The sequence below is a fragment of the Crinia signifera genome, chromosome 4 (assembly GCF_055691185.1).
Source record: "Crinia signifera chromosome 4, ASM5569118v1, whole genome shotgun sequence".
Taxonomy (NCBI): domain Eukaryota; kingdom Metazoa; phylum Chordata; class Amphibia; order Anura; family Myobatrachidae; genus Crinia; species Crinia signifera.
Window position 1 is genome coordinate 338,237,128 of NC_139220.1, and position 16,996 is coordinate 338,254,123.

General features: G+C 49.9%; 1 protein-coding gene across 1 annotated transcript in view; it reads left to right on the top strand.

Moving 5' to 3' along the window:
* Nucleotides 1-16,691, top strand: part of FGF11 (fibroblast growth factor 11) — a 37,131-nt gene extending 20,440 nt beyond the window's left edge. Inside the window, exons 3-5 of the mRNA XM_083185866.1 lie at nucleotides 817-920; nucleotides 5,220-5,418; nucleotides 5,509-16,691. Of these exons, the coding sequence (XP_083041992.1) occupies nucleotides 817-920; nucleotides 5,220-5,418; nucleotides 5,509-5,609 (404 nt within the window). The 3' untranslated portion in view covers nucleotides 5,610-16,691. The remainder of the gene's footprint in view (nucleotides 1-816; nucleotides 921-5,219; nucleotides 5,419-5,508) is intronic.
* The last annotated feature ends 305 nt before the right edge of the window (nucleotides 16,692-16,996 follow it).

Here is a 16,996-nt window from a genome sequence, read left to right on the forward strand (position 1 = left end):
GTTGCTGTGTCCAATCTCAGGGCTGCCACGTGTCCGGTCTGTGTGTGGTGCTGTGTCCAATCTCAGGGCTGCCAGGTGTCCAGCCTGTGTGTGGTGCTGTGTCCAATGTCAGGGCTGCCACGTGTCTGGTCGGTATGTGGTGCTGTGTCCATCTCAGGACTGTCACGTGTCTGGTCTATGTGTGGTGCTGTGTCCAATCTCAGGGCTGCCACATGCCTGGTCTGTGTATGGTGCTCTGTCCAATATCAGGGCTGCCACGTGCCTGGTCTGTGTGTGGTGCTTTGTCCAATCTCAGCACTGCCACATATCTGGTCTGTGTGTGGTGCTGTGTCCAATCTCAGGGCTGCCACGTATCTGGTCTGTGTGTGTGTGGTGCTGTGTCCAATCTCAGAGGTTCCACATGTCCGGTCTGTGTTTGATGTGCTGTTTCCAATTTCAGGGCTGCCACGTGCCTGGTCTGTGTGTGGGGCTGTGTCCAATCTCAGGGCTGCCACGTGTCCGGTCTGTGTGTGGTGCTGTGTGCAATCTCAGGGCTGCCACGTGTCCGTCTCTATGTGGTGCTGTGTCCAATCTTAACGCTGCCACATGTCTCGTCTGTGTATGGGTCTGTGTGCAATCTTAGGGCTGCCACGTGTCCGTTCAGTGTATAATCTTAGCACTGCCATGTGTCTGGTCTGTGGACATAGTATACCTCGGCCGCTGTTGGGCACACTTGCTCCCCTTGCCATCTTAGCTGCACAATCCACCCTGACCTACTTCTATGTCACTGACCAGCTGTATGTCCTGTTCTTCCTTCTCTCTTCTCTCCACAACAAGCTCTCTTCAATGTCATCCCTGTGGGTCTGAGAGTTGTGGCCATCCAGAGTTCTGCTTGTTGTCAGTACGTGGCCATGAATTCGGAAGGAAGGCTCTACAACTCAGTATGTATCTTCTGTCCTCAGCTTTGGGATCCAACACCGGAGTGTCTGCAGATAGAGAACCAAGGAGACAGATAACGTACCTCTCAATCAGCACCGAAGGCCCTCCAGCTAAACTACACATCCCAGCATGCCCTGCAACAGTTTTAGTATGACCAAAGAGCAAAACTGTTGTATGGCATGCTGGGATGTGTAGTTCAACAACAGCTGGAGGGCCGAAGGTTTCCCATCCCTGTCCAAAGGGTTCATTTTAAAAAAGTGCCTATAACATGACAGTAAGGAGCTGGTTGGATGCTACTTTGTCTCTCTCTCCAAGACTTAGTACAGGGGGTGGTCAAATCAGTCTCTGAGATCTACCAACAGTCCATGTTTTCCATCCCACCTGTGGATCTGTAGAATGTTTTGGTTAGGAATGGCTACACCTGTGCCCCAGCTAGATGATCTGGGACATGTGACAGTTAGTAATGACTGCACCTGTGCCCCAGCTAGGTGGTCTAGGACATGTGACAGTTAGTAATGACTACACCTGTGCCCCAGCTAGGGGGTCTGGGAAACATGACCGTTAGTAATGACTGCACCTGTGCCCCAGCTAGGGGGTCTGGGAAACATGACAGTTAGTAAAGACTACACCTGTGCACCAGCTAGGTGATCTCGGAAATGTGATCATAAAAACTGCACCAGTGCCCCAGCTAGGGGGTCTGGGAAACATGACAGTTAGAAATGACCACACCTGTGTACCAGCTAGGTGATCTGGGAAATGTTACAGTTAGTGATGACTGCACCTGTGTACCAGCTAGGTGATCTGGGAAACGTTACAGTTACTAATGACTGCACCTGTGCACCAGCTAGGTGGTCTCGGAAATGTTACAGGTAGTAATGACTGCACCTGTGCTCCAGCTAGGTGGTCTGGGAAATGTTACAGTTAGTAATGACTGCACCTGTGCACCAGCTAGGGGGTCTGGGAAACATGACAGTTAGAAATGACCACACCTGTGTACCAGCTAGGTGATCTGGGAAATGTTACAGTTAGTGATGACTACAGCTATGCACCAGCTAGGTGATCTGGGAAATGTTACAGTTACTAATGACTGCACCTGTGCACCAGCTAGGTGATCTGGGAAATGTTACAGTTAGTGATGACTGCACCTGTGTACCAGCTAGGTAATCTGGGAAATGTTACAGTTAGTGATGACTGCACCTGTGTACCAGCTAGGTGATCTGGGAAATGTTACAGTTACTAATGACTGCACCTGTGCACCAGCTAGGTGGTCTGGGAAATGTTACAGGTAGTAATGACTGCACCTGTGCTCCAGCTAGGTGGTCTGGGAAATGTTACAGTTAGTAATGACTGCAACTGTGCACCAGCTAGATGATCTAGGAAATGTTAGTTAGTAATGACTGCACCTGTGCACCAGCTAGGTGATCTGGGAAATGTTACAGTTAGTAATGACTGCGCTAGGTGATCTGGGAAATGTGACAGTTAGTAATGACTGCACCTGCGCACCAGCTAGGTGATCTGGGAAATGTTACAGTTAGTAATGACTGCACCTGTGCACCAGCTAGGTGATTTGGGAAATGTGACAGTTAGTAATAACTACACCTGGTCTGGGAAACGTGACAGTTAGTAATGACTACACCTGTGCACCAGCTAGGTGATCTGGGAAATGTTAGTTAGTAATGACTGCACCTGTGTGCCAGCTAGGTGATCTGGGAAATGCTAGTTAGTAATGACTACACCTGGTCTGGGAAATGTTACAGTTAGTAATGACTGCACCTGTGCACCAGCTAGGTGATCTGGGGAATGTGACAGTTAGTAATGACTGCACCTGTGCCCCAGCTAGGTGATCTGGGGAATGTGACAGTTAGTAATGACTACAGCTGTGCACCAGCTAGGTGACCTGGGGAATGTGACAGTTAGTAATAACTACAGCTGTGCACCAGCTAGGTGGTCTGGGGAATGTGACAGTTAGAAATGACTACACCTGTGCTTCAGCTAGGAGGTCTGGGAAACTTGAACATTAGTAATGACTACACCTGTGCACCAGCTAGGTGGTCTGGGAAACGTGACAGTTAGTAATGACTACACCTGTGCACCAGCTAGGTGGTCTGGGAAACGTGACAGTTAGTAATGACTACACCTGTGCACCAGCTAGGTGGTCTGGGAAATGTGGCAGTTAGTAATGACTACACCTGTGCACCAGCTAGGTGGTCTGGGAAATGTGGTCTGTTGGTAAATTTTGAGGACCAGTTTGGCCACCCTGGCTTAGTACATATGTGCCTTTCTTACCCATACAAAATACAGCCTCGCTGAGCGCATTGTGACTGAAGGCCGATTTGGGACGATTTGACCCGATTGTTATGCCCCAAATCATAAATGTTTGACATCCCATTGGGTCAGATGCATGTTCCCGGAGACGGAGATCTGACTAAGACCGCCTCCATGTGGCGGGGAATGGGACTGCATGTGATTCTGCAGCCTGGGAAGGTCCCGGGCGGCTCCCGAAGTGCATAGGCCACGGCATGCCCTGGGCCAGTTAGGTAAGGCGGCCATCTTAGGAGGGTGAGAGGTGCTACCTTGCTGACATTTATAGTGCACCAGGGACTCTATGCTCTCATTACTGCTGACATATGTTCCGTTTATATTTAATTATGTCAGCATACATTTGGTAATGTCACTTCTATCACGCAGGTCCTCATGCCTGGGGTGCAGGGCACCCCCAAACTAGTCCAGAAAACCCACCCCAGGGCGTCACATAAATAAGTTACAATGGCATACCTCCCAACTTTGAGGAGGGAGGACTGTCGCAGGTGTGCGACTGGCGCGTCCTGAAATTTTGGGGGCATGGCCTAGTGGGAAGGGGTGTTTCGCCAATGTGAGGGCATGAATAGATGGGTGACTGGGGGGACCCCCAATTGCCCTCCCCCCAACGCGGGACCCTGCCAGCCCCGGGCGGGACGTGCGAATGTCTCCTAAATTGTGACTTTGCGGAAAGCGGGACAGTTGGGAGGTAATAGAGTGTAGGGTATGTGATAAAGGGACTGTGACTGCACAATTGTGACCAAGGCCTCAGTTCCAGTATGTCCTACTTCTTTATAAATGGCAGTTTTCTTGGGGTAAGTTTCTGGCTGCGGGCCCCCTGGGCTTGTCCGGCTGGACCACCTCAGGGCATCGCTACTTTAAATACATAGGGCCGTATTTATCAAACCATATCTGCGGCTAAATCGGGTGTTTTCGGGGGTTAGCCGTAAATATTAAGTATCCCCCGAATGTACCAAACGGGGACCACAGCAGGAATATCGGATCCCTGCTGCCAATCCCCCTTCCCCGCTGCCGACCACATATCAACATCGGGCAGCAGCGCATCCCTGGGCTATCGCCATTCTGGCCGCATCGATGCCGGAACAGTGTGGTCAGCGGGGTCGTGGGGGAGTCATCGCTAACCGCGCACACAGCCGACTTCCCGCTCAGTGCATTGCAGGGACGGGCTCTTTTCGGAGCCTGCGCCTCAGGTATGATACAGGTGGAGCCCCTCTCATTCAATCCCGGCACCAGCCAGAACGTCCCCTCTGGCGAGCGCCGATGGAGAGGGACTCCATTAAACTGCGGCGCACGTCCCAGTCTCTCGCAGCTTCGGGGAGACATTCAGGGGGTTGAGGGGGGGGGGGGGGGGGCGCAGGGCAGCAATGGGGATCGACGGTGTCGGCAGGGAGCTCCGTTGCCGAGAACTGGCAATAGTTTTGCCAGCCCCTGCAATGATGGAGCCGGCACCGTCTGTACATGCCAGCGTGTAAATATGATCATTGATAATGTTTTTTTTTTACATATTTATGTGATGCCCTGGGGTGGTTTTGCTGGACTGGTTTGGGGGTGCATCCCAGGCATAACCCCATAGTGCTAGGGACCTGCTTGAAAGATGTGACCTTAATGTGGTGGGCAGGGCCATATGTATGCTAACAACCTCATACATGAGATATAAATAGGAATATATGTTGGCAGTAATGAGAGCACCTGTATACCCCTCTGCTTTCCAGGTGTCCGAGGTATCTGCCGCTAGGATCCTAATATTTGTGGCTAACCCCCGATGCCTGCGCAGTAAGGGGGACACACCGCGGCCAAGGGTGGATCGCAGCCGCATTGTAACCAGGGAAAGGGGGCACCTAGATTTCTGGCTTACCACGACCCCTGTGTAGTAATAGTTCTCATGCTGGCTGCGCTACGACCACGGCGTAACCAATGACAGATGAGCGCACCTTCTGGATGACCACCTGAATAATGACATCCCCCCGCCCTATGTCTTTCAGCTTCATTTTACAGCGGAGTGTCGCTTCAAAGAGAGCGTCTTCGACAACTATTTCGTAACGTACTCATCCACCCTCTACCGTCAGCGCGGGTCTGGTCGGGCATGGTACCTGGGCATTAATAAAGACGGACAAGCTATGGAGGGTAACAGGGTAAAAAGACACAGGCCTGCTGGTCACTTTCTGCCCAAGCTCAGCGAGGGTGAGGAACGGAGAGTGGGGTCAGAATTGGGGTCGCTGGAGAGTATTTGTTATGAACATATAATGGCCTGTGTATGTTTTTCTCTTGCAGTTGCTCTGTACAAAGAACCATCGCTCCATGATTTCATCAAAATGTCACCGAAGAGAAGACTGACAGCAAAACCCAGTACACGAGTCCGAGGGGCCCGGTGAGAGAAGGGCCAGGAGGGGGCAGCACTGGGGAGGTGGGGTGAGTGCAGTACTCTAGGAGAACCAATCCTGGGCGCCTGCATTATACAGGGACTCTCCAGGACTGTATATACGGTACATCTAGGACTGCTAGAGAGGCCAGATACCTGGTACCTCTAGGGCTGGACACCTGCATTATACAGTGGACTCTCAGACCGCACCTCGTGTCATCATTGATAGCAATAATACCCTCCAGGAATGTATATACGGTACCTCTAGGACTAGATTCCGTGCACCTCTAGGACTGGACTTTCTGCACCTCCAGGGCTAGAAACCTGACTCCTCTAGGACTGTACATTCTGCACCTCTAAGGCTGGATACCTGGCTCCTCTAGGACTGTACATTCTGCACCTCTAGGGCCAGATACCTGGCTCCTCTAGGACTGTACATTCGGCCCCTCTAGGGCTGGATACCTGGCTCCTCTAGGACTGTACATTCTGCACCTCTAGGGCTGGATACCTGGCTCCTCTAGGGCTGGATACCTGGCTCCTCTAGGACTGTACGTTCTGCACCTATAGGGCTGGATAACTGGCTCCTCTAGGACTGTACGTTCTGCACCTCTAGGGCTGGATACCTGGTTCCTCTAGGACTGTACATTCTGCACCTCTAGGGCTGGATACCTGGCTCCTCTAGGACTGTACATTTGGCACCTCTAGGGCTGGATACCTGGCTGCTCTAGGACTGTACATTTTGCACCTCTAGGGCTGGATACCTGGCTCCTCTAGGACTGTACATTCTGCACCTCTAGGGCTGGATACCTGGCTCCTCTAGGACTGTACATTCTGCACCTCTAGGGCCGGATACCTGGCTCCTCTAGGACTGTACATTCTGCACCTCTAGGGCCGGATAACTGGCTCCTCTAGGACTGTACATTCTGCACCTCTAGGGCTGGATACCTGGCTCCTCTAGGACTGTACATTCTGCACCTCTAGGGCCGGATACCTGGCTCCTCTAGGACTGTACATTCTGCACCTCTAGGATTGGATACCTGGCTCCTCTATGGCTGTACATTCTGCACCTCTAGGGCCGGATACCTGGTTCCTCTAGGACTGTACATTCTGCACCTCTAGGGCTGTATACCTGGCTCCTCTATGGCTGTACATTCTGCACCTCTAGGGCTGGATACCTGGCTCCTCTAGGACTGTATACTTGGATCCTATATGGCTGTACATTCTGCACCTCTAGGACTGGATACCTGGCTCCTCTAGGACTGTACACTTGACACCTCTAGGGCTGGATACCTGGCTCCTCTAGGACTGGATACCTGGCTCCTCTTGGACTGTACATTCTGCACTCTAGGGCTGGATACCTGGTTCCTCTAGGACTGTAGATTTGTCACCTCTAGGGCTGGATACCTGGCTCCTCTAGGAATGGGTACCTGGCTCCTCTAGAACTACATAATGATGCCACCGTCTCCTGTAGACATTTCCTGCACATATACATATACCTGTATACAGTAGTACATGCTTATATATGCTACACACAATGCTATATACTCTTATATACTCTGCCTGTGTATATACATATACCTGTATACAGTAGTACATGCTTATATATGCTACACGCAATGCTATATACTCTTATATACTCTGCCTGCGTATATACATATACCTGTATACAGTAGTACATGCTTATATATGCTACACACAATGCTATATACTCTTATATACTCTGCCTGCGTATATACATATACCTGTATACAGTAGTACATGCTTATATATGCTACACACAATGCTATATACTCTTATATACTCTGCCTGCGTATAGAAATGAGGAATGTAGGACATTTATAGTATACATAGAAATAAATGTCTATTACCGCTGCCTATTCCCCACATTCCATAGACTTACTGCACTGCTATCCTGTATATAACTGTGATACCCACTGACTCTCCCTGATTGTAGGGGAGACTCCCTGACATAGTAGCGATCTCCCTTACTACCTGACAAGTCCAGCAATCTCCCTTACTCCCTGACATTGTAGTGATCTCCCTTACTCCATGACAAGTCCAGGAATCGCCCTTACTCCCTGACAAGTCCAGCAATCTCCCTTACTCCCTGACAAGTCCAGCAATCTTTCTTACTCCCTGACATAGTAGAGATCTCCCTTACTCCCTGACAAGTCCAGCAATCTCCCTTACTCCCTGACATAGTAGCGATCTCCCTTACTCCCTGACATATTAGTGATCTCCCTTACTCCCTAAAAAGTCCAGCAATCTCCCTTACTCCCTGACATTGTAGCGATCTCCCTTACTCCCTGACAAGTCCAGCAATCTCCCTTACTCCCTGACATTGTCGTGATCTCCCTTACTCCCTGACAAGTCCAGCAATCTCCCTTACTCCCTGACATTGTAGCGATCTCCCTTACTCCCTGACAAGTCCAGCAATCTCCCTTACTCCCTGACAAGTCCAGCAATCTCCCTTACTCCCTGACAAGTCCAGCAATCTCCCTTACTCCCTGACAAGTCCAGCAATCTTCCTTACTCCCTGACATAGTAGAGATCTCCCTTACTCCCTGACAAGTCCAGCAATCTCCCTTACTCCCTGACATTGTCGTGATCTCCCTTACTCCCTGACAAGTCCAGCAATCTTCCTTACTCCCTGACATAGTAGAGATCTCCCTTACTCCCTGACAAGTCCAGCAATCTACCTTACCCCCTGACATAGTAGCTATGTCCCTTACTCCCTGACAAGTCCAGCAATCTCCCTTACTCCCTGACATTGTAGTGATCTCCCTTACTCCCTGACAAATCCAGCAATCTCCCTTACTCCCTGACAAGTCCAACAATCTCCCTTACTCCCTGACATAGTAGCGATCTCCCTTACACCCTGACATAGTAGCTATGTCCCTTACTCCCTGACAAGTCCAGCAATCTCCCTTACTCCCTAACATTGTAGTGATCTCCCTTACTCCCTGACAAGTCCAGCAATCTCACTTCCTCCCTGACAAGTCCAGCAATCTCCCTTACTCCCTGACATAGCAGCGATCTCCCTTACTCCATGACAAGTCCAGCAATCTCCCTTACTCCCTGAGATAGTAGCGATCTCCCAAACTCCCTGACAAGTCCAGCAATCTCCCTTACTCCCTGACCAGTCCAGCAGTCTCTCTTACTCCCTGACATAGTAGCTATTTCCCTTACTCCCTGACCAGTCCAGCAGTCTCCCTTACTCCTTGACATAGTAGCGATCTCCCTTACTCCCTGACAAGTCCAGCAATCTCCCTTACTTCTTGACATAGTAGCTATGTCCTTTACTCTCTGACCAGTCCAGCAATCTCCCTTACTCCCTAACATTGTAGTGATCTCCCTTACTCCCTGACAAGTCCAGCAATCTCACTTCCTCCCTGACAAGTCCAGCAATCTCCCTTACTCCCTGACATAGCAGCGATCTCCCTTACTCCATGACAAGTCCAGCAATCTCCCTTACTCCCTGAGATAGTAGCGATCTCCCAAACTCCCTGACAAGTCCAGCAATCTCCCATACTCCCTGACCAGTCCAGCAGTCTCTCTTACTCCCTGACATAGTAGCTATTTCCCTTACTCCCTGACCAGTCCAGCAGTCTCCCTTACTCCTTGACATAGTAGCGATCTCCCTTACTCCCTGACAAGTCCAGCAATCTCCCTTACTTCTTGACATAGTAGCTATGTCCTTTACTCTCTGACCAGTCCAGCAGTCTCCCTTACTCCCTGACATAGTAGCGATCTCCCTTACTCCCTGACAAGTCCAGCAATCTCCATTACTCCCTGACATTGTAGCGATCTCCCTTACTCCCTGACAAGTCCAGCAATCTCCCTTCCTCCCTGACAAATCCAGCAATCTCCCTTACTCACCTGACATAGTAGCGATCTCCCTTACTCCCTGACAAGTCCAGCAATCTACATTACTCCCTGACATTGTAGCGATCTCCCTTACTCCCTGACAAGTCCAGCAATCTCCCTTACTCCCTGACAAGTGCAGCAATCTCCCTGATATTGTAGCAATCTCCCTTACTCCCTGACAAGTCCAGCAATCTCCCTTACTCCCTGACATAGTAGCGATCCCCCTTGCTCCCTGACAAGTCCAGCAATCTCCCTTACTCCCTGACATTGTAGCGATCTCCCTTACTCCCTGACAAGTCCACCAATCTCCCTTACTCCCTGACAAGTCCAGCAATCTCCCTTATTCCCTGACAAGTGCATCTTACTGCCTGACATTGTAGCAATCTCCCTTACTCCCTGACATAGTAGAGATCTCCCTTACTCCCTGACAAGTCCAGTAATCTCCCTTACTCCCTGACATAGTAGCGATCTCCCTTACTCCCTGACATATTAGTGATCTCCCTTACTCCCTAAAAAGTCCAGCAATCTCCCTTACTCCCTGACATTGTAGCGATCTCCCTTACTCCCTGACAAGTCCAGCAATCTCCCTTACTCCCTGACATTGTCGTGATCTCCCTTACTCCCTGACAAGTCCAGCAATCTCCCTTACTCCCTGACATTGTAGCGATCTCCCTTACTCCCTGACAAGTCCAGCAATCTCCCTTACTCCCTGACAAGTCCAGCAATCTCCCTTACTCCCTGACAAGTCCAGCAATCTCCCTTACTCCCTGACAAGTCCAGCAATCTTCCTTACTCCCTGACATAGTAGAGATCTCCTTTACTCCCTGACAAGTCCAGCAATCTCCCTTACTCCCTGACAAGTCCAACAATCTCCCTTACTCCCTGACATAGTAGCGATCTCCCTTACTCCCTGACATAGTAGCTATGTCCCTTACTCCCTGACAAGTCCAGCAATCTCCCTTACTCCCTAACATTGTAGTGATCTCCCTTACTCCCTGACAAGTCCAGCAATCTCACTTCCTCCCTGACAAGTCCAGCAATCTCCCTTACTCCCTGACATAGCAGCGATCTCCCTTACTCCATGACAAGTCCAGCAATCTCCCTTACTCCCTGAGATAGTAGCGATCTCCCAAACTCCCTGACAAGTCCAGCAATCTCCCTTACTCCCTGACCAGTCCAGCAGTCTCTCTTACTCCCTGACATAGTAGCTATTTCCCTTACTCCCTGACCAGTCCAGCAGTCTCCCTTACTCCTTGACATAGTAGCGATCTCCCTTACTCCCTGACAAGTCCAGCAATCTCCCTTACTTCTTGACATAGTAGCTATGTCCTTTACTCTCTGACCAGTCCAGCAATCTCCCTTACTCCCTAACATTGTAGTGATCTCCCTTACTCCCTGACAAGTCCAGCAATCTCACTTCCTCCCTGACAAGTCCAGCAATCTCCCTTACTCCCTGACATAGCAGCGATCTCCCTTACTCCATGACAAGTCCAGCAATCTCCCTTACTCCCTGAGATAGTAGCGATCTCCCAAACTCCCTGACAAGTCCAGCAATCTCCCATACTCCCTGACCAGTCCAGCAGTCTCTCTTACTCCCTGACATAGTAGCTATTTCCCTTACTCCCTGACCAGTCCAGCAGTCTCCCTTACTCCTTGACATAGTAGCGATCTCCCTTACTCCCTGACAAGTCCAGCAATCTCCCTTACTTCTTGACATAGTAGCTATGTCCTTTACTCTCTGACCAGTCCAGCAGTCTCCCTTACTCCCTGACATAGTAGCGATCTCCCTTACTCCCTGACAAGTCCAGCAATCTCCATTACTCCCTGACATTGTAGCGATCTCCCTTACTCCCTGACAAGTCCAGCAATCTCCCTTCCTCCCTGACAAATCCAGCAATCTCCCTTACTCACCTGACATAGTAGCGATCTCCCTTACTCCCTGACAAGTCCAGCAATCTACATTACTCCCTGACATTGTAGCGATCTCCCTTACTCCCTGACAAGTCCAGCAATCTCCCTTACTCCCTGACAAGTGCAGCAATCTCCCTGATATTGTAGCAATCTCCCTTACTCCCTGACAAGTCCAGCAATCTCCCTTACTCCCTGACATAGTAGCGATCCCCCTTGCTCCCTGACAAGTCCAGCAATCTCCCTTACTCCCTGACATTGTAGCGATCTCCCTTACTCCCTGACAAGTCCACCAATCTCCCTTACTCCCTGACAAGTCCAGCAATCTCCCTTATTCCCTGACAAGTGCATCTTACTGCCTGACATTGTAGCAATCTCCCTTACTCCCTGACATAGTAGAGATCTCCCTTACTCCCTGACAAGTCCAGCAATCTCCCTTACTCCCTGACATAGTAGCGATCTCCCTTACTCCCTGACATATTAGTGATCTCCCTTACTCCCTAAAAAGTCCAGCAATCTCCCTTACTCCCTGACATTGTAGCGATCTCCCTTACTCCCTGACAAGTCCAGCAATCTCCCTTACTCCCTGACATTGTCGTGATCTCCCTTACTCCCTGACAAGTCCAGCAATCTCCCTTACTCCCTGACATTGTAGCGATCTCCCTTACTCCCTGACAAGTCCAGCAATCTCCCTTACTCCCTGACAAGTCCAGCAATCTCCCTTACTCCCTGACAAGTCCAGCAATCTCCCTTACTCCCTGACAAGTCCAGCAATCTTCCTTACTCCCTGACATAGTAGAGATCTCCTTTACTCCCTGACAAGTCCAGCAATCTCCCTTACTCCCTGACAAGTCCAACAATCTCCCTTACTCCCTGACATAGTAGCGATCTCCCTTACTCCCTGACATAGTAGCTATGTCCCTTACTCCCTGACAAGTCCAGCAATCTCCCTTACTCCCTAACATTGTAGTGATCTCCCTTACTCCCTGACAAGTCCAGCAATCTCACTTCCTCCCTGACAAGTCCAGCAATCTCCCTTACTCCCTGAGATAGTAGCGATCTCCCAAACTCCCTGACAAGTCCAGCAATCTCCCTTACTCCCTGACCAGTCCAGCAGTCTCTCTTACTCCCTGACATAGTAGCTATTTCCCTTACTCCCTGACCAGTCCAGCAGTCTCCCTTACTCCTTGACATAGTAGCGATCTCCCTTACTCCCTGACAAGTCCAGCAATCTCCCTTACTTCTTGACATAGTAGCTATGTCCTTTACTCTCTGACCAGTCCAGCAGTCTCCCTTACTCCCTGACATAGTAGCGATCTCCCTTACTCCCTGACAAGTCCAGCAATCTCCATTACTCCCTGACATTGTAGCGATCTCCCTTACTCCCTGACAAGTCCAGCAATCTCCCTTCCTCCCTGACAAATCCAGCAATCTCCCTTACTCACCTGACATAGTAGCGATCTCCCTTACTCCCTGACAAGTCCAGCAATCTACATTACTCCCTGACATTGTAGCGATCTCCCTTACTCCCTGACAAGTCCAGCAATCTCCCTTACTCCCTGACAAGTGCAGCAATCTCCCTGATATTGTAGCAATCTCCCTTACTCCCTGACAAATCAAGCAATCTCCCTTACTCCCTGACATAGTAGCGATCCCCCTTGCTCCCTGACAAGTCCAGCAATCTCCCTTACTCCCTGACATTGTAGCGATCTCCCTTACTCCCTGACAAGTCCACCAATGTCCCTTACTCCCTGACAAGTCCAGCAATCTCCCTTATTCCCTGACAAGTGCATTTTACTGCCTGACATTGTAGCAATCTCCCTTACTCCCTGACATAGTAGAGATCTCCCTTACTCCCTGACAAGTCCAGCAATCTCCCTTACTCCCTGACATAGTAGCGATCTCCCTTACTCCCTGACATATTAGTGATCTCCCTTACTCCCTAAAAAGTCCAGCAATCTCCCTTACTCCCTGACATTGTAGCGATCTCCCTTACTCCCTGACAAGTCCAGCAATCTCCCTTACTCCCTGACATTGTCGTGATCTCCCTTACTCCCTGACAAGTCCAGCAATCTCCCTTACTCCCTGACATTGTAGCGATCTCCCTTACTCCCTGACAAGTCCAGCAATCTCCCTTACTCCCTGACAAGTCCAGCAATCTCCCTTACTCCCTGACAAGTCCAGCAATCTCCCTTACTCCCTGACAAGTCCAGCAATCTTCCTTACTCCCTGACATAGTAGAGATCTCCTTTACTCCCTGACAAGTCCAGCAATCTCCCTTACTCCCTGACATTGTCGTGATCTCCCTTACTCCCTGACAAGTCCAGCAATCTTCCTTACTCCCTGACATAGTAGAGATCTCCCTTACTCCCTGACAAGTCCAGCAATCTCCCTTACCCCCTGACATAGTAGCTATGTCCCTTACTCCCTGACAAGTCCAGCAATCTCCCTTACTCCCTGACATTGTAGTGATCTCCCTTACTCCCTGACAAATCCAGCAATCTCCCTTACTCCCTGACAAGTCCAACAATCTTCCTTACTCCCTGACATAGTAGCGATCTCCCTTACTCCCTGACATAGTAGCTATGTCCCTTACTCCCTGACAAGTCCAGCAATCTCCCTTACTCCCTAACATTGTAGTGATCTCCCTTACTCCCTGACAAGTCCAGCAATCTCACTTCCTCCCTGACAAGTCCAGCAATCTCCCTTACTCCCTGACATAGCAGCGATCTCCCTTACTCCATGACAAGTCCAGCAATCTCCCTTACTCCCTGAGATAGTAGCGATCTCCCAAACTCCCTGACAAGTCCAGCAATCTCCCTTACTCCCTGACCAGTCCAGCAGTCTCTCTTACTCCCTGACATAGTAGCTATTTCCCTTACTCCCTGACCAGTCCAGCAGTCTCCCTTACTCCTTGACATAGTAGCGATCTCCCTTACTCCCTGACAAGTCCAGCAATCTCCATTACTCCCTGACATTGTAGCGATCTCCCTTACTCCCTGACAAGTCCAGCAATCTCCCTTACTCCCTGACAAGTCCAGCAATCTCCCTGCCATAGTTGAGATCTCCCTTACTCCCTGACAAGTCCAGCAATCTCCCTTACTCCCTGACATTGTACCGATCTCCCTTACTCCGTGACAAGTCCAGCAATCTCCCTTACTCCCTGACATTGTAGTGATCTCCCTTACTCCCTGACAAGTCCAGCAATCTCCCTTACTCCCTGACATTTTAGTGATCTCCCTTACTCCCTGACAAGTCCAGCAATCTCCCTTACTTCTTGACATAGTAGCTATGTCCTTTACTCTCTGACCAGTCCAACAGTCTCCCTTACTCCCTGACATAGTAGCGATCTCCCTTACTCCCTGACAAGTCCAGCAATCTCCATTACTCCCTGACATTGTAGCGATCTCCCTTACTCCCTGACAAGTCCAGCAATCTCCCTTCCTCCCTGACAAGTCCAGCAATCTCCCTTACTCACCTGACATAGTAGCGATCTCCCTTACTCCCTGACAAGTCCAGCAATCTACATTACTCCCTGACATTGTAGCGATCTCCCTTACTCCCTGACAAGTCCAGCAATCTCCCTTACTCCCTGACAAGTGCAGCAATCTCCCTGATATTGTAGCAATCTCCCTTACTCCCTGACAAGTCCAGCAATCTCCCTTACTCCCTGACATAGTAGCTATGCCCCTTACTCCCTGACAAGTCCAGCAATCTCCCTTACTCCCTGACATAGTAGCGATCCCCCTTGCTCCCTGACAAGTCCAGCAATCTCCCTTACTCCCTGACATTGTAGCGATCTCCCTTACTCCCTGACAAGTCCACCAATCTCCCTTACTCCCTGACAAGTCCAGCAATCTAACTTATTCCCTGACAAGTGCATCTTACTGCCTGACATTGTAGCAATCTCCCTTACTCCCTGACATAGTAGCTATTTCCCCTACTCCCTGACATAGTAGTGATCTCCCTTACAAGTGAAGTAATCTCCCTTAGTCCCTGACATTTTAACAATCTCCCTTACTCTGACAAGTCCAGCAATCTCCCTTACTCCCTGACATAGTAGCGATCTCCCTTACTCCCTGACAAGTCCAGCAATCTCCCTTACTCCCTGACAAGTCCAGCAATATCCATTACTCCCTGACATTGTAGCGATCTCCCTTACTCCCTGACAAGTCCAGCAATCTCGCTTACTCCCTGACATAGTAGCTATGTCCCTTACTCCCTGAGCAGTCCAGCAATCTCCCTTATTCCCTGACAAGTGCATTTTACTGCCTGACATTGTAGCAATCTCCCTTACTCCCTGACATAGTAGCTATTTCCCCTACTCCCTGACATAGTAGTGATCTCCCTTACTCCCTTACAAGTGAAGTAATCTCCCTTACTCCCTGACATTTTAACAATCTCCCTTACTCTGACAAGTCCAGCAATCTCCCTTACTCCCTGACAAGTCCAGCGATCTCCCTTACTCCCTGACAAGTCCAGCGATCTCCCTTACTCCCTGACAAATCCAGCAATCTCCCTTACTCCCTGACATTTTAACGATCTCCCTTATCCCTGACAAGTCCAGCAATCTCCCTTACTCCCTGACATTTTAACAATCTCACTTACTCCCTGACATTGTAGTGATCTCCCTTACTCCTTGACAAGTCCAGCAATCTCCCTTACTCCCTGACATTTTAACAATCTCCCTTACTCCCTGACAAGTCCAGCAATCTCCCTTACTCCCTGACATTGTAGCGATCTCCCTTACTCTCTGACAAGTCCAGCAATCTCCCTTACTCCCTGACATTTTAACGATCTCCCTTACTCCTTGACAAGTCCAGCAATCTCCATTACTCCCTGACATTGTAGCGATCTCCCTTACTCCCTGACAAGTCCAGCAATCTCCATTACTCCCTGACATTGTAGCGATCTCCCTTACTCCCTGACAAGTCCAGCAATCTCGCTTACTCCCTGACATAGTAGCTATGTCCCTTACGCCCTGACCAGTCCACCAGTCTCTCTTACTCCCTGACATAGTAGCTATGTCCCTTTCTCCCTGACCAGTCCAGCAATCTCCCTTACTCCCTGTCATTGTAGCGATCTCCCTTACTCCCTTACAAGTCCAGCAATCTCCCTTACTCCCTGACATTTTAACGATCTCCCTTACTCCCTGACTAGTCCAGCAGTCTCCCTTACTCCCTGACATAGTAGCGATCTCCCTTACTCCCTGACAAGTCCAGCAATCTCCCTTACTCCCTGACATTGTAGCGATCTCCCTTACTCCCTGACAAGTCCAGCAATCTCCCTTACTCCCTGACATTGTAGCGATCTCCCTTACTCCCTGACAAGTCCAGCAATCTCCCTTACTCCCTGACATTGTAGCGATCTCCCTTACTCCCTGACAAGTCCAGCAATCTCCCTTACTCCCTGACAAGTCCAGCAATCTCCATTACTCCCTGACATTGTAGCGATCTCCCTTACTCCCTGACAAGTCCAGCAATCTCCCTTACTCCCTGACATTGTAGCGATCTCCCTTACTCCCTGACAAGTCCAGCAATCTCCCTTATTCCCTGACATTGTAGTGATCTCCCTTATTCCCTGACAAGTCCAGCAATCTCCCTTACTCCCTGACATTGTAGCGAT